At 41.3% G+C, this 24,400-nt stretch overlaps 1 protein-coding gene across 3 annotated transcripts in view; it reads right to left on the bottom strand.

The window, feature by feature from the left end:
- CIT (citron rho-interacting serine/threonine kinase) overlaps positions 1-24,400 on the bottom strand; it is a 174,898-nt gene that overhangs the window by 42,958 nt on the left and 107,540 nt on the right. For all 3 annotated transcript variants that reach the window (XM_088828200.1, XM_088828201.1, XM_088828202.1), the window contains 6 exons: positions 21,459-21,554; positions 17,019-17,135; positions 15,968-16,077; positions 14,804-14,978; positions 10,261-10,458; positions 731-784 (listed from right to left, as the gene is read on the bottom strand). In XM_088828200.1, the coding sequence (XP_088684326.1) occupies positions 731-784; positions 10,261-10,458; positions 14,804-14,978; positions 15,968-16,077; positions 17,019-17,135; positions 21,459-21,554 (750 nt within the window). The remainder of the gene's footprint in view (positions 1-730; positions 785-10,260; positions 10,459-14,803; positions 14,979-15,967; positions 16,078-17,018; positions 17,136-21,458; positions 21,555-24,400) is intronic.

Here is a 24,400-nt window from a genome sequence, read left to right as displayed (position 1 = left end):
CAATACAAATAGAGACCAGCTCACTGAGAACTAAGGAGGGAACGAAGTGATGAAAGGACCAAAGAAAGGAGGTAGAGCCACGAATAAAGGACGCCACCCCTACCTTCTCAAAGGGGACTATTTCAGTCCTTCACTCGGATCAGAAATAGACATTTTACCCTGTTACATAACCTATGAGTGATGCTTATCTGCTCCTGGAATTGACTTCTCTCAATAGAAATAACATCTCCCAAAGAGTCCTAAATTCTGCATTTGCATGTTAGGAAGCCAGATTCTGCCTGTTTGAAAGCTAACGTTTCTAGATTCTCCAGGAGAAGAACTTGTTGGTCTTCCCTTTCTGAATAAGAAGCCTGACACATCTAACTGCCCCTACCATCTCAGGTCCTCCTCAGACAGAAACTTCCAGACTGGAGAAGGAGGGGGAGCTCCCTTGGGACTTTTGTTGCAGCTACTGAGACCCTCTTAGTGGTTCCACAGGGAGAATTATTTTGATCATTCCAACAAGCCTTCTCCAAACAGGAAGGATGGTTTAAACTTTTAAAACTGGCAGGAACCCAAGAAACTAAGGTTTTCTGAGGCTTAGAAACTTCCGCATCAGTCTGACCACATCAACTGCTTCAAGCTGAAAGTTTATATCAAAAATCAGCCACTGATATTAGAAAGAGACGTTCCCCCTTTCCTTCTCAGTTTTAGTTCCATGTTATTTTCATCATCTTTGGTTAATACTCACAGTACAGCTGTTACGAAGGGCATCAAATTTGCGCTGGATTTCATCTCTATGTGCCTAAAAGGTAAGAAGTTGATTATAAATTTTTCATAGGGTGGAATACAAATTCTACATGCTATGGGTCAAATAAAGAAAATCACAAGCCAAGAACCCTGTTGCGGCTGCCCCACTACCTTTTTTTTCCAAAGAATTAGTCAAGTCAAGGCAAAAATGAGAAGCTACAGAAATACACAATGCCTATTGATAACAATTAACTATTTAGACCACACATGGGCTTCCCTTGTGTCTCAGCTGGCAAAGACCTGGGTTCGATCCCTGGGTTTGGAAGATCTCCTGGAGAAGGGAAAGGCTACCCACTCCAGTATTCTGGCCTGGAGAATTCCATGGACTGTATAGTCCATGGGGTTACAAAGGGTTGGACACGACTGAGTGACTTTCACTTCACTTCACTCATACCCTGTACAAATACATATAACATTCAGATTAAAACTAGGGACTAGCAGAAGAAAGGAAAAGAACATAGGAGGAAGTTTTATTCTCCTTTATTTGTCTTATTCCCCATTCTTAACCTTTCCCTCTTCCCTCCAACTGGCTGCCTGCCCCCAACCCCAAGCCTTCTCCCAAGAAAGAACACATGCACATAGATAAATACAGGACAAAGCAGGGACTTTAAAAAGAAATTAAATCCAAAGCTGTGGAGATTCAGAAATCTTATGTAGACCTTGAAGTAAACATACAGGCTTTCACCAAGGTCGAGGTACTCTAAACCAGTAGGATTCATTCATCTGACAAGGATTTTCCGAGTACATACAACATGGCAGACACCACAGCAAGATACAGCTCATATGGCCTAATCCTCATTCTGGTGTGGGCAGACAGAAAATAAATAAGCACATGATTACAAACAGTGGCAAGTGCTATGAAGGAAACAAATGGGGCCTAAGGGAAAAAATAATAAGGGCAGGGGAAAAAACTTACATAGATGGGGTAGTCAAGGAGGGCTTCTCTGAAGAGGTGACATTTAAACTGAAATCTGCAGGACGATGAGGGGCCACCCATGCAAAGAACATAAAAGAGCAGAGGGAAGAGCATCTGCAAAACCCCTAAAGCAAGAAAGGGTTGGGTGCATATGGGAAATAAAAAAGGACTGAGTGGCTAGAACAGTTTTTTATACTTCAAGTTGTGACATGAGAGCAAGGATGTCAAGAGGGAGTTTTTTGTTTTATTTAATGAAATGGAATAAACAGGATAGATTAGAAAACATCAGCATGCACCTTGGACAGTAAGGGTAAGTACTGTTGTTGGTAACTTGTTTTATTATTATGAACATAATTCATCAAGTGTAAGTTGCTATCAATTGTAAAATTCACCACAGCTTTATGTAACATTAAGAAACAGAAGTATTGCCAATGAAACTATGACATGTTTATGTCCTTATGACTATATATATAGGCTATAAGATACATCCTCATTAGCTACCTTAAAAATTAATGAAATACAGTATATATGTCCCCGTGTAGTAGACTGTAAGGTAAAATGCATTCTTCTGTGGGTTGTGGCCAAATGACTTTTGAAAATCACTTGTCTAAGTCACAGCAAAAGAGGGAAAATGTGGCCCAAGCTGATGGTACAGAGGCAGGCCCAGAACTTTGAAGGCCCAGAAAAGAGTTTGAATTTCATTCAAAATGCAATTAACTAAAGGTCAATGGAGGTTTTAAGATGTGGGATAACATGGCCTATTGTTTTGTGGATGCTGTAGGAAAAACATCAAAATAGGACAAGTGTAGAAGGAAGTGGAACAACCACTGAGGAGGTTACTGCTGTCATTTAAGGAAGAGAGGATGATGGCTTGGCGCAGGATAGTGGCAAAGGATGGAGAGAAATGGATGGAGGTGAAATCTTATTTGGAAGCAGAGGTAATAAGACCTGCTGATGGACATGGAGGCCAAGGGTACCCTAACAGACTTTTCATTTGGGAGATAAGGTAAATTATGGCACCATTTGCTTAGCTATGAAAGCCCAAAGAAGAATCCAGTTTGAGGCAGAGGAAAAAGTGGTCCTCCTCTTTAAAAGAAATATTAGACTCTATCAGAAAATCTAGGTCATCACTCAAAAGTCTACAAATAATAAGTGCCAGAGAGGATATGGAGAAAAGGGAACGCCCTAAACTGCTGGTGGGAATATAAACTCGTACAGCCACTATAGAAAACAGCATGGAAGTTTCCTTTAAAAATTAAAAATAGAATTACCATATGATCCAGCAATCCTATTCCTGGGCATATATCTGGAGAAAACTCTAACTCAAAAAGATACATGCATACTGATGTTCATATCAGCACTATTTACAAAAATCAAGACATGGAAGCAACCTAAATGTCCATCAACAAAGGAACGGATAAAGAAGATATAGTACATACATACGATTGAATATTACTCAGCCGTAAAAAAAAGAATGAAATAATGCCATTTGCAGCACCATGGATGAACCTAGAGATTATCTTACTAAGTGAAGACAGAAAATGACAAACATCATATAATATTACTTATACATGGAATCTAAAATATGATACAAATTAACTTCTTTACAGAATAGAAACAAACTCACAGGCAGAGAAAACAAATTTATAGTTACCAAAGGGGTAGCGGGGGGGAAAAATTAGGAGTTTTGGATTAGTAGGTACAAACTGGAGTGGCTTGCCATTGCCTTCTCTGTACAAACCACTATATATAAAATAAACAAGATCCTATTGTATAGCACAGGGATATCTTGTAATAAACCATACAGGAAAAGAGTATGAATCACTTTGTTGTACACCAGAAACTAACACCACACTGTAAATCAGCTATATTTCCATTAATACAAAAAGGTCTATAAGTCAAAATATTCATCACCTAATTTAGCTGTGATATACTTTACAGTATCTCTATTTTGCTATAAACTAAGATTCCCACATACTCAGTGGTAAAGAATCAGCCTGCCAATGCAGGAGATATAGGTTCAATCCCTGGATTGGGAAGATCCCTCAGTGAAGGAAATGGCAACTCACTCCAGTATTCTTGCCTGGGAAATCCCATGGACAGAGAAGCCTGGCGGGTTACAGTCCATGGGGTTGCAAAACAGTCAGACATGACTTAGGAACTAAATAACAACAAAAGACTAGATTAGATGCTGCAGAAAAAAAGATTAGTGAACTTTGTAGACAAAGCAACAGAGACTACCCAAAATAAAACACATAAAGGAAAAAAGAAAGACTTAAAAAATTAATGCAGCATCAATGAGCTGTGAGATAACCCCAAGGAGCCTGATATACATGGACTCAGAATCCCTGAAGGAGTACAGAGGTGAGACCAAAAAAATATCTGAAGAAATAATTGCCACAAATTTTTCAAAGTCAATGAAAAAATATATCCACGGACGAAAAAGTCTAAATGATCCCTAAGCACAGGAAACATGAAAGGAATTAAGCTTTCATGAAACGAATAAATGAAAGGAATGGAATAAATGGAGTAAACATGAAAGGAATAAATCGTATTATAATCAAACTGCTTAAAACCAGTGATAAAGAGAAAAAGCTTAAAACCAACCAAAGAAAAGGACAAGTTACTTAAGGAGAAACTAAGAGAACAAAGATTTCTCACAGTGGGGTTGGGGAGGTTTGGCAGGAAGGAAGCTAGAAGACAGTGGAACAACATCTTTACTGAAAGGAAAACAAAAACCTGTCAACCTAGAATTCTATAGCCAGCAAAAATATCTTTCAAAAAATGTCAAAAATGAAGGTGCAGGTTTCCTTGGTGGTTCAGCGGTTAAGAATCTTCCTGTCAACGCAAGGGACGGGAAGGTTTGATCTCTGGTCCTGAAGGATCCCACATGCCATGAGGCAGTTAAGCTCTTGCACCACAATTCCTGAAGCCCATGCACCCTAGACCCCATGCTCCACAACAAAAGAAGCCACTGCAGTGAGAAGCCCATGCAGTGCAACTAGAGAGTAGCCCTCAGCTTTCTGCAACTAAAGAATGACCACGGGCAGCAATGAAGACCCAGTGCAGCCAAAAATAAAATAAATAAAAACTTATTTTAAAAATAAAGGTGAAATAAAGACCCTTTCAGACATACCAAAGCTAAAGGAATTTGCCACCTATAAACCTATAGTATAAGAAATGTTAAAGGAAGTTTAGGCAGAAGATAACAACCAGAGTCTTAAATTTGAGGACTAGAAACACGGTAAAACAAAAACCAGCAACTGCAAGCTTACACATTTTAAATCAAGAGTTATCACTTAAAATCAACTTCTCAAATAATTATTTTCATCAACTACTCAGCTTTCTGCCCATCAATGATACAAGATTTATTAACTTAATAAGGCAAGACTACTATTTATGCAAAGTAGGAACATGGCTATTTGTATTACTTGTGAATCTCATCTGTGGGTATCCTAGAGGAAGAAATACCACCCTTAAGTTAGTAAACTCTAGAGCAGGAGTGAACAACTTTTTTTCTTTTAAGAACCAGATAATAAATACTTTTGGTTTTGAAGGCCATTCAGTCTTTGTCACAACTATTCAACTCTGCTCTCATAGCACAAAGGCACCCACAGACAATATGTACACAAATAGGCATGATTGTGTGTCAATAAAACTTTACTTGCAGAAAACGGGAAGCATACTAAATTTGGCCCACTGGCTGAAGCTTGCCAACTTCCACTCTAAATGACTATTTAGTGTGATATCTCTCAAAGACAGAAACAGGAAGCTAAAGAAAGGTGGAGTTAACTTCTTCAAAGCTTAAGCAGTGATCAATTAAAAAGAAGCTCTCTGGCCTAGACTGAGGTACAGAAGCCCTGTTCCTGTTCCACTTTTTCACTCATTGCAAAGTTTCCAAATGACACCACACCATTAAAAACTTGATTAACCGCGCTACAGTAGACTGAGATTTCAATCACTAATATTTCTATGATGATTTACCATTATGAGGCCTTTGCATCATTTTGACACATCAAATAGCAATCTTCTCTGAGGTTATAGTATAGGAAACTACCGTCTTTATGACTTTTTATTATTGACTGAAATATAAACACAAAATGTAGAACCAACACTGTTGTGACTGCTGGAAGTGCTGTAACAAACAGCAAACTGATCTGAGTTTAAAACGAGCAAGAAACATGTTTTACGTTTCTTTGAAATGAGCTGTGAAATGCACAGAAAAGTAAAAGGCCACACAGCAGGATATACGAAGGTAAAAAATACAAACGACAAACTTTGAATTCTCTCAATAAAATACCCATGTATTATTAGATATTAGGGGCTACGGGGAATAAGGACTTATACCCTTAAAACCCACTGAGGACCCCAAAGGGCTTCTGTTTATGTGAGTTATACCTATATTTACCACATTAGAAATTAAAACATATCTTTAGCATTTATTTTAAAAATACTGACTTTGTACCATTGGTGCAAATGTTAACACAATGAAAAATGCCACAAGACAGCTTAGTATTATTATGAAAATAATCTGAACTTGAGGATCCCCAGGGAGCCACAGACCCCAACTTGAGAACCACTGATCTAGGGGTTGGGTAGCAAGAAGCAGAATGGACAGACTGCAGCCTGGAAATCAGAGAAGTACTCACTTTGGGGAGGGCTTATATCTTCTTTAACTTTAAGGAAAGTTACAAGAGGAATGAAGAAAAGAGAATTATTATGCAGCCTTGAAGAGAGAAAATACCCGCAGAGCTGTGAAAAAGGAAACTCAAATTTAGAGCTCTGACCGTTCTCTGGGATCCACGGTCAGGATCCTACAAGGGTTTCCACATATCCACCCCGTTCTTTGGGAAGGCAGGTACCAAGCAAGACTGTCTGTCACCTTAAGTGACCCAAGCTCACATCTTGCCTTGCCTATCATGCCCATGGCTTACTAATTCAATTCAATGATTGACAGTTATGTAAAAGAGAAGAAGAGCATGCACTGACTAATGATTTTAAGAAATCAAAGAGATAATCCTGGGATGCCACCATCACAGTCTGTTGGGAGGATTCCTTTCTTGAGTGTCTCGAGCTTTCAACTCTTGATTATTCAGCATAAATCATGTAACCAAATCAGTAAAGAATGTGAGGACAGAGACACGAAGCATGGTCACTGGGCCATGCTGGTGGACACAGAGCCCGTGTTGCTCCTCTGCTCTGCGGACTCATTCAGCGTAACGTTTCCATCACATCATATGTCTGCATGCAATGATGTGTGCACACTCAAATTATCTCCCACAAAGGGATTACATGGAGTCTTACATTTCAATTCCAGGTGGAAAAATTCTCTCTTCCCCCAATAAGCAATGAAGCATCTTAAAAGCATGGCTTTTTGTATAAATTTGACTCTCCTGTTGGTCTGTACCTTGACTCAATCTTAGCTTTAAATGGCCAGTGAATTTCAATGCAAATACAACTGACAAGGTGGGGAAAAGGTGAAAGTGAACGTTGCTCAGCCATGTCCAACTCTTTGTAACCCCAGGAACTGTAGCCTGCCAGTCTCCTCTGTCCATGGAATTCTCCAGGCAAGAATACTGGAGTGGGTTGCCACGCCCTCCTCCAGGGGATCTTCCCAACCCAGGAATCAAACAGGGGTCTTCTTCATAGCAGGAAGATTCTTTACCAGCTGAGCTATCAGGGAAGTCTAGGGAAAGGGTGAGTGGGAGAAAAAAATAAAATCTAGGAAGATGGCTGCCCCCCCTGCCAAACTTCATCAATGGAGAAGTTCCACCTAACTTGGCCCAGGGAAAGAGGACAAAGCGGGTAACTGTTCCCCTCCCAGGTGAGAAAGTGGCCAACTCTTAGAATTAAGGCAGTAACAGCCCATTTGACTATTCCCTTTTATTGATAAAACAGCCTGCTGTGAAGCACACAAACCACTTAGGAGATCACTTTGGACACAGCTGATTGAATTTGATTGACGCTTACAGTGGGTCTGAACTTGGGCCAGAACAATGAGGGAGGGAGGGGGAGGGTGCTGCATCTGTGATCATTTTCTCTCTCAGAAAATATATGCTTCAGGACAAATTCAACAAAGCCATTCAGGCAACAGCCACCTGTGGTCCATAACCAGGTTTATGGGACATAATCAAGAGGAGGGGAGAGAAAAAACCCATAGCCTTCAAACAGAACTGAAGCAAACCGATTTGGGGTTTGGATTCCTGCACGATGCATTTACAAATAGCCGCTGGACCAAAGGCACTTTCCTGCCATCATTGTGAACAAGCCCAACATTCCAAGGGATCTTCATCTGTGAGAACTGTAGAGCCCCAGTTTCCAGACTTAGGAAAGTTCTTTTTATTTTTTTTAAAGAAGATGCTCTCAGGCAGTGATCTCATCTGACTAAATTAAGTCGTGACTTGCTGCTGTGCAGGCATCCTGCAGCCATTAGACACAGCGCTTTCCAACCTGCAGCAAGGCAGGACTGAAAGACTAATCTCCCCACAGATAAACAATAGCAATGAAAACATACCCTCCTGCTTCCAAACAGGCAGGGCAAGACACAAAGCCACCGGATCCTTCCCAGTTCCAACAGAGTAGAGAGATAAACGTGTCCTTCTCCTCTGCTCCTGACTAATAGGATTTGAGGGACTACAGGCCAGTCCCCTGGGGAGAAAAAGCTAAAGACACAGTGCTAAGCACACAGTGGGGGCTCATCAAGTATGGATTAAATGACTGATGTCTCCTCCTTTCAGAGCTAGGGTGGGTCATGGTTGGGGCGAGGGGGCATATTAATATACAAAGTATTAAATATAATAGTGGCTGGATTTTAGGTGTCTTGTTTAGCAGCTAAGAAATGCTTTCTGGCTGTCTCTTTTTGCATTCACCCCACTCCAGAAAGCATATAAGCCTTCTTAACAGATATATTCATTAAATTCTTACCTCTTTTTTTTTTTCCTTCTGTGGTTTCCTTTCTCTCAGACTTTTCTTATTCTATCCTGTTATATTGTTTTGTATCTTTCCAAACTGTTTCCAGTCCATTTTTGAAACAAGGCAGAGTATAAACAGGTACTGTAACTAATTTCTTTAAACAAAATATTGGTGGCATGTGGCATCATTTAATGAGCGTTTTCATAGAGGAAACAACAGAAACTAAGGTTGCAACCAATATCTGAACTTGGCTGAAGTCCTGGAAAAGCTAGGATGCTCAAGCACCTTCTACCAACGAGTTACTCTGCATTCCCAGAATCCTGGAAACCCCTTATCCTGGACCAGTCCATAAGGACCCTGGCACTCTCAGATCATGTTCCCAATTTGGTCCCCAAACCCAACAGTGAGAGATAACGTCTAAGAAAAAAATTACTTAAAAAAAAAAAAAAAAAAAATATATATATATATATATATATATTAGTTACACACACACACATACATTCTTTTAAACAGAGTAAATCATAAGCAACAGTCCACGATCATCTGCAGATGTAATCCTGCTCTGAAAGATGCTTTAGAGATGCTCACTAACAGAGATGGGAACGGCATCCAAAAATGAATCAGAATGAATAAGATACTCACTTAGGTATTGAAAAAGGCGCTCAACCCAATCAGCTTCATTGTGCCCTGCCCACAGAAGAGGGTATCCTGACCAGCAAGCATGAGTGTGCCCATCCACTTGGCAAGAACAGTATGTTACCATTAGAAATCTATGCACTTGATTGATACCAGCCATTAAACTCATTCAGCTCTCTATGCCCAGATCCACCAAGCAGCCTTCCAAGAGAAATGGGATTTATGACTAGGTTTTGCTGAAGGGGAAAAGGGTGAACATTAGCCACCCAGAGTATCCTGGTCAATTAGATGGATATATTTCCCTCTGCAGAGCTTGGAAGTTGGCATTTCACATGTAAAATTCTTATTAGTCTTGTTAGCCTAAGTCAGACTCTATGAGAAGGATCAATTGTGGAAAATGGCCAAACAAAGTCACATTTTGAGACCTGCAGAAAGAACTACGGTCTAGATCCAGGGACCACCCACCACCAAAGATCTATCTCCTGAGAACCCTCTTCATGTGAGCAAACCAGTCTCTCAGAAAGAGCAGAGAAGCCAGGTCCCTTTTACAGAAACAATTTCTCATTCGTTAGAATAGTTTCCATCCAGAATCTACCAAATGCATAATAAGATTAAAAACAGAATCTACAGGTTGAGGGGGGAAAAAAAGGAATACAAATGAGGTTAATCAAAACAAAAATAGAAATATGGTAGAAAGACTACTATAATATATAAGATTTTTTTTAATGACTATTAAAAACTAAACAGAAGACCCAGGTAAATAGAATTTGGTTAAACAGAATTTTAAGATATAGTGATGATGATTTTATAAAGAAGGAAATACAAAAATAAAGGTGGAACCTTTCAAGATCCTTAGAAAAGCTCAGTTTATCTAGTATACCAGTGCCAAAAAAGAAACAGCCTACATACGTCAACTTTCTGCCTATTAAGCATTTCTCTGGCTTGTTTTTTCCTCTCTTGGCACTTTTAAAAGTGAGCAACTATCCTCAGCTCCACACACATCCTACCGTAAGCGCCTGGATCTCTTCTTCTGCTTCTGCTGTCGTCTCTTCCAGCTCCGTCTTAGCCTGGCGGAGTTGGCTCTCCAGGGCCGCCCGTGCTGCCTGCAGGGCTGTCAGCTGGGATTCACGCTCCTGCAGGGAGAGCTGCAGCTCTGTGAGCTGGCGTTTGAGCTCCAGTTTCTGCTCTTCATGTTCTAGACTGACCTGAGACACAGAGAAAGAGACTTGTTGACCTTAACTGAAGAGAAAGCCAAGACACAACTTGCATCTTAAATCTGGTCATGGAATCAAATTCTCAGCACTCAACTGAGAAGGAAAGAAAATGGAATAAAACAGCTCTAATTTCGATGAGTCTCAAAAATCAACAGGAGTGAGAACATGTAAGAGTATACATAACGTATATACAGAGCATCCCTTCCTTTCCTTTATTACGGTGCTTGAGAAAGCTTCTTAAAAAAATCCACACAGCAAGAAACTATGAAAATTATGATTATCATTAGAAAAATATCTAAAAGTGAACATAAATCAACAGACGTGGACATGGAACAACTGGTTCAAAATTGGGAAAGGAGTACAATAAGGCTATATATTGTCACCCTGCTTATTTAACTTACAAACTGAACACATCATGCGAAATACCAGGCTGGATGATTCACAAGCTGGAATCAAGACTGCCAGGAGAAATATAAACAACCTCAGCTATGCAGATGATACCACTCTTAAGGAAGAAAGTGAAGAGGAACTAAAAAGCTTCTTGATGAAGGTGAAAGAGGAGAGTGAAAAAGCTGGTTTGAAACTCAACATTAGAAAATTAAGATCATGGCATCTAGTCCCATCACTTCATGGCAAATGGGGGAAAAGTGGAAACAGTGACAGATATTCTTTTGGGGGGCCCCAAAATCACTGTGGACGATGACTGCAGCCATGAAATTAAAAGACACTTGCTCCTTGGAAGGAAAACTATGACAAACATAGACAGCATATTAAAAAGCAAAGACATCACTTTGCTGACAAAAGTCCGTATAGTCAAAGCTATGGTTTTTCCAGCAGTCATATATGGATATGAGAGTTGGACCATAAAGAAGGCTGAGCACCGAAAAATTAACGCCTTCAAATTGTGGTGCTGGAGAAGATTTTTGAGAGTTCCTTGGACTGCAAGGAGTCCAGTCAACCATAAAGAAAATCAACCTGGAATATTCACTGAAAGGACTGATGTTGAAGCTGAAGCTCTAATACTTTGGCCAACTTATGAGAAGTGCCAACTCACTGGAAAAGACCCTGATGTTGAGAAAGACTAAAGGCAAAAGGAGAAGAGAACGACAGAGGAAGAGATGGTTAGATAGCATCACCGATTCAATGGACATGATTTTGAGCAAACTCCAGGAGACAGTGCGGGACAGAGGAGCCTGGCGTGCTGCAGTTAAAGGGGATGCAAAGAGTCGGACACAGCTTAGCGACTGAACAACAACAAAAAAAACATAAATAATATCTTGACGGTAACAAGGACATCTTTACAATGGGATTACAAGTGGAACAACAGACCGCATTCTACTTATTGTAAATATTCTTGTTCTGATTTGTTCCCATCAGGTAACCTGAATTAAGGTCACACTGTGAACTAATCATTCCTCCCTCCGTCTACCCATCTATCTACTCAAACTTTCATCTTGTCAAGAAATACTTACTTGGCAAATTCTGTATATAAAGAAATACAGAGATGAAACAGTCTCTGCCTTCAAGTTGGGGAGAAAACAAAAAACCAACCATTGCCATACACTGTGATCAAGTGCAATGGTCCAGACATGCAGAAATGTGGGAACACAGCAGAGGGGGAGAGAAGGTAATTGTGGATCTGTGTACTGAAGAATCCCAGGAGCCGAACAAACAGATAAAAGGGGAAAGAAAACTCCAAGCAGAGGAAGCAAGACATCCAAGGCATGGAGATGTGGAAGACCCTGGCACATCTGCTGACATAACCAACGTGATAAGCTGTTCTAAGGACCAGACCCTGTGCTGGACATGGGGACCCCAAGCAAATAAGAAATGCCTGCTGCTGTTTGAGAGCTCACTGTTTAATGAAGACAGCCAAGGGGTACACAGGGAATAAGCCAATCATGAAAGGCCATGGGGACCCAAAGGAGACATCCCATCTAGGTCCAGGGGGATAGAGAGGGCTCCTTAGGGAAGGTAACACCCAAGTCTCAGAGGTCATAGGCATGAAGAGGAGAAAGACAAGAGATGTAGCCTAGAGAACCAGCAGGATTTTGATGATACACTCTCCACAGGGAACAGTATGGCAGTTCCTTAAAAAACTAAAAACAGAGCTACCATATGATCCCACATCCCACTCCTCAGCATATATCCAGAGAAAACCATAATTTAAAAAGATACATGCAACCCACTGCAGCACTGTTTACAAGAGCCAGGACATGGAAGCAAACTAAATGTCCATCAACAGAGAAATGGATAAAGAAGATGTGGTACATATACCCATTGGAATACTAGTCACCCATAAAAAGGAATGAAATAATGCCATCTGCAGCAACATGGAGGGACTTAAGATCGTCATACTGAGTGAAGTCAGACAGAGAAAGACAACTATCATATGATACCACTTACATGTGGAATCTAAAAAAAAAAGAAAAGGTACCAGTGAACTTATTTACAGAACTGAAACAGACTCACAGATGTAGAAAACAGACTTATGGTTAACAGCGGGGAATGGGGGAGGGATAAATTGTGAGATTGGGATTGACATATACACACTACTATATGTAAAGCAGGTAACTAATAAGGCCTACGTAAAGCACAGGGAACTCTACTCAATACTCGGTAATGACGTATACGGGAAAGAACACAGAAGAGCTGACATACGTATAACTGACTCACTCGGTTGTACAGCAGAAACTAATACAACGCTGTAGAGCAACTAGAAACATCATCCCATAAAAATTTTTAAAATAAATCAATAAACCTAAACTCCAGACTCCCTTAGAATACATACAGCCCTGAGCCTCTCTGGAAGTATCCTAAATTTCTCATACCACCCCTTGCAGGGCTAGCTATACAGATTCAAGAATAAAGCAACATGCCATCCCTGGGTTAGATTAATGCCCAGTGGAACAAGAGCTGCAGGGCAGACACAGAAGAGAGACATTTGTGGGAAGGGAAAGCCAAAGACAGTTAGCCAATGTTCCCACGCTCAGAGAAATCTGAGCTATTTACACTCACACTGCTAAGGCCGATGCTACAGGGAAGTGTGGTTAAACTTACTGAAGAGCAGAAATGTAGCCTGAATAAGAAAAGTAAAACCACTGCCTAAGGCTTCTGGACAACCAAGAAAAAGGGTCCTCAAACTCCAGAAGCATAAGCATCACCCAGGGTGCCTGTTAAAAATGCAAATCCCTGCTCCTCATCCCCTCACCACTCAACTCAATTCAATTAAAAAAGCTGAGGGAGGAAGCTACCCAGGAATCTGCATTTCAACACAAAGGCCACGTGGTCTTAATAGAGAAGGGTCCACACCTTGCCAACCCTGGTCCTTCAGAGAAGTGGCCTCACTTAATACTCCAGTACAAACAGACATTCTTAAATGTCAGAATTCCCTCAAGGTTTAGTTCTTAACTAAAGATGGTCTGCTTAACAGTCTTTACCATAACAGAGATCATACACTATTGGAAGAATTCCACAGCAAATATCTGAGTCTCTTGTCACCATGCCCAGTTGGGATGTCCCACTTTGAACGACCTCCCTCCTGAGTTCCAGTTCTGCTTCTGCCAGTGTCTACTAAGCCAACCTGCTGGGCTGACAGCCCCAGAGATCAGGGGTAGGTCTATCTTGTCACCACTGTCCATCAGTCTACTAACTGGCAAACGGCAGGCATTTAATAAATACACAGTTGGTGATGGCAAGTCAGAGCTTAAATCAACCTCAAAATATTCACAACTAAATGTGTGGGATTTCCCTTCCTAAACCTGGCTATCCTTCCCAGCTACTTTATCCCTCTGAAAAGAATCACCTTCCATCAAACAAACCTAAAGTTCAGATTTCTCGTTTAGTCTCCCACTGCCATGAAACCTCACTAAGCCATACTATGTGTTAAACTCTGAGTAAGGACACGATCACGTGATCCTCCATGACCCGGGACAAAGGAATCTCTCTGCCCCCATTTGAAGGTGCACCAATTTATGTCACCCTTGCATAAGCTGATAAAGGAGCAGCCCTGAGGTTGTCAAACTCCTAAGAAGCAGAGGTGGAATTCTAACCCAGACCATGGTCCCGACTGCACTCTTCACCACCATCCAGGATAGCACTCACCTATGTACTGATTTGAGCTTGACACCTGGCTGGCTGGGGTCCCTGGTGCTCCAACAAGTACCCCCGGGAGGTCGCCCTTCCCTCTTACCTCCCTCAGCCTGGTCTCCAGCTCCTTCCCTCTTACCTCCCTCAGCCTGGTCTCCAGCTCCTTCCCTCTTACCTCCCTCAGCCTGGTCTCCAGCTCCTTCCCTCTTACCTCCCTCAGCCTGGTCTCCAGCTCCTTCCCTCTTACCTCCCTCAGCCTGGTCTCCAGCTCCAGCAGGCGGTTCTTGTCACTGTGGTCTTGGTGGCTTATTTTTTCCAGCTGCTCCTCCAGCTTCCGGTTCTGGGCCTCCAATTTCCCAGCTTGCGTCTCCAGGTAAAACTTCTGTTGCCTGAGTTCTGAAATCATCTCTTCCTGGGCCTTCCTGGTGGGGGTGGTAGGAGGAGCCAAGCAAAATTACAGTCTCGTTAGAGGTGAGCATGTCCCCCCTTGGAAGGACAGGCAGAAACAGAGAGAGAGGTGTGTCTCAGTTAAGTGGACCACACTTGTTCCCAGGTTAGTGCTGTCCAGACCTGGCCTCGTGTACGTGACTCCAGCAGGGGCACCTGGGGCCCACTTAGGCCCCACTGCTCAGAGTCCCTCGTTGATGAGATTAAGTATGGTCAAGGGATACTATCATTTCACTCTTTTGGTAGACCTTTTTATTTTTCTAGTCTGTACAGGACAGCAGGAAGGGCCTCCTGAGTCCAAGAGCACCCTAATGACTACACTGACATGGGCCCTAGGGAAAAAGAACGATACTCCTTCCACTTCTCTGTTAACCACAGGCTGCTCAGAAGCTGGAATGACTCAAAGATCAGACAGTGGCCTACCAATCAAGTTTAAACTAAGATAGGAATGTTTAAGATCTCGAAAGGGACATATCTAACGGTGGGGGAAATCCTGGAGATTGTAATTCTTTGGGGGAAAAGATTAAGATCAAAGTGTTCCTGGATCACAGGAGAGTACCTGCTGAACCCCCCAAAACTCACCCCCCAGGGCCCAGCTTCACAACAGAAACTAGATGGCCCAGTTGGGCACACTGGAGATCACCTCCAACTGATTACAGGACACGAGTCTGGGGAACAGGGATGGCCGCTCTCCAGAAGCCAGCTATAAACTGCCTCATTAGAGACAGCAAAACACTCTGTGATGGGATGGGAATCCAAAGCATTGGAGCAAACCTAGAAAACTCGACAGGGTAGAGCGAGACCACTTCAGAGGGGGCATAACTTCCTAAGTATACAGAGGCTGGGCCCCAGAATGGGAGTCATTAAATCCACTTCGGCTTCACCACAATGAAGTGCAGAGTTTGTGCCCCAGGAGGGAAGACCAGAGTGGAATCAGGCATGCAGTTAGAATCTGAACACTTACATGTTCCTCTGGGTAAAGAGACTGCTGTTGGCCGCAAGTTTATTGGCTTCTGACAATTCCACTATCCTCTGTTCCAGGGATCTGATCTTGGAATCCATGGCATTGATCATCTGAAACACAAGGGATCTTTTGGAACCTTGCACACAGATGGTGCCAATGGAGTGAGAATGACACAGGCCACGTGGGCCAGGGAGAAGGATCATCTGAAAAGCAGGACCATCGGACCGGAGACTCAACTAGCCTATACCCTGAGGGGCATAGATCTCACAGCCCCAGCGATGGCACTCATTCATTTTATCAACGGAGGCTGCACATCCCCCCAGTAGCTGAGGGACCTGCAGGAAACACGCGCAGGAGGACCTGTTGAGGAACCTAGCATTCCCTGACTCAACAGGCCTTGTTAAATCCCTGTGTCGTCCGCATGTGACCCGAGCCTGCAGGAGCCTCTAAACCTTGCATCTGCAAGTTCCTGTTCTTATCACCCACAGGCTTGTCGTTCTCTGAGTGATTCCTTCTCACCCAGCCCTTACTGTCCTAGATTCTCTACATCAAAGCTTCCCCAACTTAGTGAATCATAAGAATTGGCCAGGATGCGGGGGTTGAGGGGGCTTGCTTGTTAAAAATATCACTTCCCAGGACCCTCCTTTAGAGATTCTGATGTAAAAAATCTCAGTAGGGTCTGAGATAATAAGCAGATTAACAAGCACAACAGGGGAATCTTTTAAGCTGCAGGTTTCTGAAAACATCTGCCTACAGGGACTAGAAAGGAAATAAGATGCCTGGCGGAGGCTAAGGGCCACCAGGCTTGTTATCGGGGGTACGTTTTAAAAGTCACGGTTCTAGTTGATGCAGGTCAGTGTGAGTTCTTAAAGAAGGGTGTGAAAGGCAAAACTGGCCACAAGCCACCAGCACCACGTTTTACCAGAGGAAGGGCTTGCAAACAGAGCTTTCTGTTAGTGACAGACTCCACGGGACAAATGGACTCTTCTCCAGCCTGGCATGGTTCACAAACCCTCCCCTGAAAGCTGGCTTTGTGATTCTGTCTACCTACCGCCTTCTGCTCGCTGAGAATTTTGCCTTTCTCGTGGGCCTCCTCTTCGTGTCTTTGCATCAGGTTCTCCAGCGTCTCCTTATCCGCTAGGTCTTTCTTTATCTGATTGTCCAACACCTGAGGGGAAACAAAAGAAGAAGTTAGTGTCCTGAGTCCGGCAGAAAACAAGAGGTACCGGAGAAAAGCAGGAAAGGAGAGGAAAAGCACCACGCTTCCCCAACTCCAGGGCAGAGATCTATCAGCTGGGACGAGGTTAAGAAGTCAAGCGTGATCATCAAATGGCAAGTAACTGGAGGACCTGAACTAAGAATTTATTTTAAAATTAGCGGCCAAAAAGACCAGAAAGGGATAGTCAAAGTGCAGGTGGACACCAGAATGAGGGCGACGTGGGGGAGAAGATCTCTCTAGAGATCTTATGATTTGCAGTTAGTACCTAGGGGCCATGTTATAGGAGTCAGTGTGCCAGCAGTTTTCAGAACAATGCTTGCTCTTAATTTGTACAGAAATAATCTCGTTATCTCCAGTCTGGGAGTGGAAGGATAGAAAGCTGAAGGCTGAGGAAACCTGTGTGACCACGGAAAGCTGACGTTCAGAAAAAACCAGGGACAAGAGGATTCGCCTACTGATAAAGTAGGTGGGGAGTCAACAGGCTGAAGAGACAGCATAAAGGGGAGGGAAAAAACTCTTTCCTCCGATCTTTCCTCTGATCCAGCCGGGGGTAAAAAAAAAGAAAAAAAGTCACTGGAGAGAGAAACCTTTCCCAGGGGAAGAGAAATCATGTGTTCTCAGTGCTGAGAATGCCACTGTAAGCACCTAGTGTTCCCAAGAGGAAAAAATAAAACAGTAATGGTGTCACCATTCACCAGCTTGATCTAATGTTCTGCGAGGGACATACAGAGCACCACCAGTTGCCAAAACAGCCAGCAAAAATGAGAGGAAGAAAGGAAGGCGACATCATGACTTGCCAAGCCTTTGACCCTGTGTTTCTCATCACTGAGCTTCTCTGAATGACACCACATCTGATACTGGGAACAAAGCCCAAAGAATTGGGGTCACAGATGGGAGCTGAAATCTGCCTTTCCCACACTGTCTATTGTGAAGGGCCCTTCACAGCTCATGGGGACATCGTCCCTGAAAAGAGCCGGTGAGCAGGGAGGGGGTCTGCGTGATAAAGACAGAAAAGGACAATTTCAAAGAGGGTTTTAAGCGAGAACTGACTTATGAAAAAAACAGAGTGAAAGTTGGTAGAAGAGAATAAGAGGTGGAGGACGGGGTCATGAGAGGAGGGATGAACCTCAAGAGGGTAGGCGGCCCGCTCTCTTGGATGTCAGGATGCAATTCTAAAATTACGAATAAGTAAAGGACCGAATCTGGGGTATGATCACAATTATTGCCAAAATGGCCTTACAGGGGATAAAATAGGGCCACAAAGCAGAGCTGGCTAAAAAAAATGGTTTCGTAAAGCCAGGAGGGAAGAAAGAAGAAAACAAATCTCTCCCTAACATTCTCTAGGATCTATAAAGCCAAGTTCTTGCCACCTAGAAGGTAGCAGAGAACATATAATGCCTACACAAGGAGTCTTTTGCTTATGAGGTAAAAAGCAATGAAGCCCATTTTGAGAATGACTCTGTTCAAAATAAGACCTCCCCAAGGACTTCCCTGGTAGTCCAGAGGTTAAGACTCCATGCTCCCAGTGCAGGGTGCCCAGATTTGATTTCTGGTCAGGGAACTAGATCCCACATGCCACAACTAAGAGTTTGCATGCCTCAACCTAAAAGATCCCGCATGCCACAACCAAGACCCTGTGCAGTCAAACAAATAAATAAAAATAAATATTAAAAAAATAAATAAGACCTCCATTTTGGCAGCAATGAATACCAACACAAAGAAGTATGAGCCAGAAGGGACAAGCCTTTATCAAGATGGCACACATCCTGGCTTTGAATGGGTTAAACTGGCAGAAGGATGAACAAGATGATGCATGAGAGGGAAGCAAGGAATCTGTTTGAAATCAGAGATTCCACTGTAGACATTTATATCAATTCAAGATAAAACATGGCTTTCTGACAGGAAAGTCAATACACTCACCCAAATTATAGAACGAATTTTGCAAAGGTTATTTTCATCATGCAAAGGTGCCAGTGGACAGTTGTAAACATTCTCATAATTTTGTGAAAGGTAGTTTACTTCAAAGATAAAAATCTAGAAGCCAGTAAAAACTAAAACCAAAAATTGTCAGATAAAGTTGAAAATGTACTAAGGTCCATTCTAGATTCTTTCCTTATATTTCTTTCAATGAAAAATAACCAAAAGTAACCCCAGGGGTGAAAGAGAGGATGCCAGGATAGTGATGGTGAGGATGCTATGTAAGTATGTATACTTGCTGTTCGCCAAAATAGGAACAGCTAACTCTTTGAGGATACCAACCAAACCAGTAATACAATCCTCACAAAAATTAAAAGACTCCTTCAATGTCTGACTTGGAAGGGAAAATAACAGTATTTGAGATGTAATGACCAATCAATGTCTGATTCTCAAGAACATAAGACATAATTAAAGGCTTGGTCCAAATTCACAATGAAAATACGGTGATTTTAAAGGAAATAGGCTGGTGGTCACTTCTGGTCACCGAACTTACTGCTAAAAATTGAAATGAAATAATAATGTCAATAAGTGAAATAATTTAATTCACTATTTAATATAGTGGGCTGGATTACTTAAGCCAGTTCTTCTACGAAAAATGATTTAAAATGCTAGATAGAATATGAAAAACATTTTCCAAAAGTATCTAAAAATTGGCAAGACAGTAAGAAATTACAGACTAAAATCTAAGTGAAAGCAGAAACCCAGAGAGCTAAGAAGCACAGAAAGCTGTTTTGAACTTGAGGCATTTGCTGAAACAAACTTGAGCTTCATTTTTAATCACCTCAAAGGGTAAGGAAACAGAGAAGTCAAAGCCCAAAGTGGGCACACATTTTCATTCAAGATCTCAAAGAATCCCCATTATTAATTTTCCAAGGAAAATGAGCAGCTGACCAGGCACACAAAAAGACAGACACCATAAAAAGAACCAGGAGAAACACCAGCAGAAACAGACCTTCAGATATTTCGGATACTGGAATCATCAGCTATAGATGGAAAAATAACTATGCTAATGAGTTTAAAGAAGCAGAAGATAAGCTTCAAATGAATGCAGGGAATAAAAAGTTCTTGTTGTAAATAATCTAGTAAACTTGGGAAAGAACAAACAGACTGACAAGAATCCAATAAATACACTAACTGAAATTTAAAACTTAATGGATGGGTTTAGCAGCAGATTAGACAGGGAAGGATTAGTACACTGGAAAATCAATTAGAGCTGAACCAGAATGCAGCAACAAAAGACAAGTGGTAAACTAACACATGCCTAATCAAAATTCTCATAAAGGAAGGAAAGAAAGAAGAGGAAGAGGCAATATTTGAGACATAATGACCAATAATTTTCCAGAATTTTTTTAATATATTCAAAAGTCCAGTATATCTCAAAAAGGATAAATAAATAACTCCACATCTGTCTAGATGTAAAGTTTTATCACAGTGAAACTTCAGAAAATTAAAGACAAAACAAAGTTTTAAAAGAAAAAAGAATGACTGCTTTCAAAGAAAGCAACAGTTAGACTGACAGTTGACTGTCAACTGCAATAATAAAAGCCAAACACATCAAAGGAATGATATTTTCAAAAAGTATCATAAGAAATAACTGCCAACCTAGAAATCTATGCCCTGTCAAAACATCTTTCAAGAACTAGGAAGAAACAGAGACATTTTCAGACACACAAAACAGAGAGGCTGGCACCAGCATTATCTCCACTAAAGAAAGTCCTCAAGGATGCACTTTATATAAAAGACAAAGATCTAGGTCTAAGATGCAAGAAAGAAATTCCGTTCCGTTCCCTCGCTCAGTCGTATCAGACTCTATGCGACCCCATGGACTGTAGCCTACCAGGCTTCTCCGTCCATGGGATTCTCCAGGTAAGAATACTGGAGTGGGTTACCATTTCCTTCTCCAAAGAAGGAAATTAAAAGCCAAGAAATGATGAATCTGTCTAAACTAAATTATCATGGACTGAGTGACAGTGGGTCAAAAAATATTGTAAAGATTTATTATTTTTATATTTTTAAGATTATTTTAAAGATATTATTTTTAAATATTTTAATATATCAAAGATATATTTAAATATTTAAAGATACACAATGACCAAATTTTTTGAAATAAACTATTTTTGAACTTATGATATCCAACCCCCTCCATGGATAAAACCCCCCATGATGGCCTGAGGACAGCATTTACCCCAGCCAGTCCTTTATTCTAGCAAGAAGTGGCCCAAAGCACCTGGGAAGAGAGAGGAGCTACGTGGTGCTGTGGGAGGAAGGGCAGAGAAAACCAGAAAGTGTCTTTACTTTAATTTTCTCTTCATAGTGCTGTTCTTTCTGTTTCAGGTGCACCTCCAGATGCTGGGCTGAGACCTGGGCTTCTCGGTGCTTCTCCTCCAGCTCCTAGACAAAAAGGAGGAGACGGTCAGGTGTGTGAAGGAGGGACAGAGCCAATGCACGTCAGACATTCAGAGGAAACACGGCTTTGGCACAGGCACCAGAGACAACAGGTATGTGTTTCCTCACAACTAGCCCCTAAGGCTTCTGAGAAGAAAACCACCTCTGAGCCTTGGCCCTGGGATTTCCAAGTCCAAGTATTCATACACACACACACACAGCTGGTGGGCTGGGATCAGAAATCTAGTAGTGGGACAGGTCAAAGGCAGCTCTTCATCTCTGCTTAGAGAAATGAGAGTAACGAGGCAACACAATTGCAAAATTTCATACAGTGCAAAGCCCCTGACCACCATCTGAACCTCAGGCAATTTTTGCTCCAATGACAGCCTTAAACAAGAAACGTAATGGCAATTTACTTTATCTTAATAATAAAAAAAAATTTTATATTTTCCTCATTAATGAAATGATTGCACAGGAACCCTAGCTAAGAAGGAAAACTAACGTAACAATTCAAACACTTTGAGTTTTGAATATGGAGAATGTGACTATCTAGAGATGTTCATATGATATCATGTGTAGATGATGTAACTAAAGAGAAGAAGGCAGAACATAAAATTGACTAAAAATGACATAAATATATGTACACATATGTGGAAGATAGGAAGAGAATTTGGAGTACTATGAATAGCTCAAACGTAAAGTCCTCTTCGTTCTCTTATTAACATTTCTGCTTTTAACAAAATCCATTCGGAAATTATACCAATTCATTTGCAACATATTATAAACTGATCATATAAAAGGCAGCATTCAACTTACTGAAATATTCTCTAAATGAAACTATCTGCATCTACATTAATTCTTATGAATCTGGACCGATTAGTTAATTACTAATATCAAAAGTCATTACTCCAAGTTTTCATCTCTTCATACTATCTTGAAGATTTTCTTTGAAATGGAAATAATTATGAGAATTTGAAGAATGAGGAAATTATACAGGCTATGACCATAAAATGGAGAAAAAAATACTTTCAGATTCACACACACATGAAATGGTACTGATTAAGCTTTTGAAATTCTGAAGTCTGCAAGCACTGACTTTAACTTGGGGGCCAGTAAAGTATTCAGTGTTAAAACCAGGTGCACAAGATCTATTGCAATCTAACAGATGTCATCTTGAAAAGCTGAATGTAAATAGGATGTTAAGTAATAAAAACATACTTTAAGGGCTTTAGGTATATTAAAGGATCCCCAGAAATGAGGGCTTTTTATTAAAGCAAAAGACTCTGCTATAATGAGAACCCCAATTATCTGTTTTGAAAGTTCTTATCAGAATAGCAAATACTTTAATGCAAATGACATTTGAGATGACTTTCCGAGTATCATCATTATGTAACAATATTAAGGACCCCTCTTTGCTCCTGTTCCAGATATTTTATTTACAGCCTAAGCACCAGGTTCTTGAACAAAAGGTACTTTCTGATAAATGAAGTCACAACCACAAAGGTACTAGGATAGGTAATAAGACACATTTGGAAAAAGAAATGTTACTTTTCCTTTATGGTAGAAATAACTTGATAATTGTCTTAGTTTCAGTCCTAAGATGGCACAGGAATGAAAATCAAACTGAAAACAGGTTGAAAACTCAGACATCTGAGATTCACAACGTTGAGACCAAATTTCTGATCCACGCATGAATGGGACTTTGCAACATATAATCCAGGAATGCAGAACTCTACACTCCGACGTTTTAATTGCAAATGAACCTTTGGAAAAGCGAACATTCTAAAATCTGACTTCTTGGCATTTTGGCATTTTTTGTTGTTGTTGTCATTTTTTAAAACGTTATCTTTTCTACATGTGTTGGATCAGACTCTTCCATCCTGTTATGCAAACACTGCTGTTCGCTGCTCTGTTTCCAGCTCCTAGAATAGTGCCTGGCACATAGTAGAAGCTCATTAAATATTTGTTGAATGAATGAATGAACACATCACCATTAAACAGAGAAACACTTTGCAACCACAAGAGACTTAACCACGTCGTTCGCACCAAGCAAGAGGTGGCAGTGGTGGAATCTCGGTGGGAATTCACTTGACTCACGGTAAAATTCACACACTTGACAATCGCCAAGAGAAACTTGGATGACGGAACGAGAGAACAGAGAGAGCAGACTAACAGTCACATCTGCCTTTGTGTGTAGACGGATCTATGAAGTCTGTGTGTCAAAGCAAAACAATTTAACTGATTTCTCTTTTCATCTATTTGTTCAAGAATACCCATATGCTCATGAATATAGACAGAGATGTAAAGATTTGAAGCGTCGGGTTTTTACTGGTTTTTGTTTGGTGTTTAGTGTAGGCCTATAAGTCGGTCATTCTGGAGTTCATGTAGTTGCTGGTGACTCATTTCCCAGAAGTGACGCAGAGAGAGACAAAGAGGGGGAGGCGGGAAGCACCCTGCTTACCACCTTGCCTTTTTATGGTGGAGAGGAATGGTCGACTACTCCAGAGTCTCTCCCAGGGGCAGGGAAGGAAGGGGCTATGAACAGACTCCCAAGAGTGGCATCAAATTCTTGATCTGGGGACTGAAATTCAAGGAGAGTCCTTTAAAGGTTCACCTGCCTTCCACCCTGGCAGGAGCAAAACCTCCAACACGTTGGCACGTACCACCCAAGCCTTCCTTGATCAAGTTAATTTGATCAGAGCCAAAAACAGAATCACTGTGATTACAAACCTAAAAAAAAAAAAAAAAGATCTGCTCCATCTAAGGAAAGTGAAAATAATAATAAGAATAATAACCAACTACAGCAGAGAAAGTGAGTGGGTGAACATGGATCTATGACAAATACTACTCGG

This window comes from Moschus berezovskii, chromosome 19, assembly GCF_049115385.1.
Source record: "Moschus berezovskii isolate FMDL1 chromosome 19, NW_MosBer_1.0, whole genome shotgun sequence".
NCBI classification, from domain to species: Eukaryota; Metazoa; Chordata; class Mammalia; order Artiodactyla; family Moschidae; genus Moschus; species Moschus berezovskii.
The sequence above is the reverse complement of the archived record's forward strand: the minus strand, read 5'-3'. Positions and strand labels throughout refer to the sequence as shown.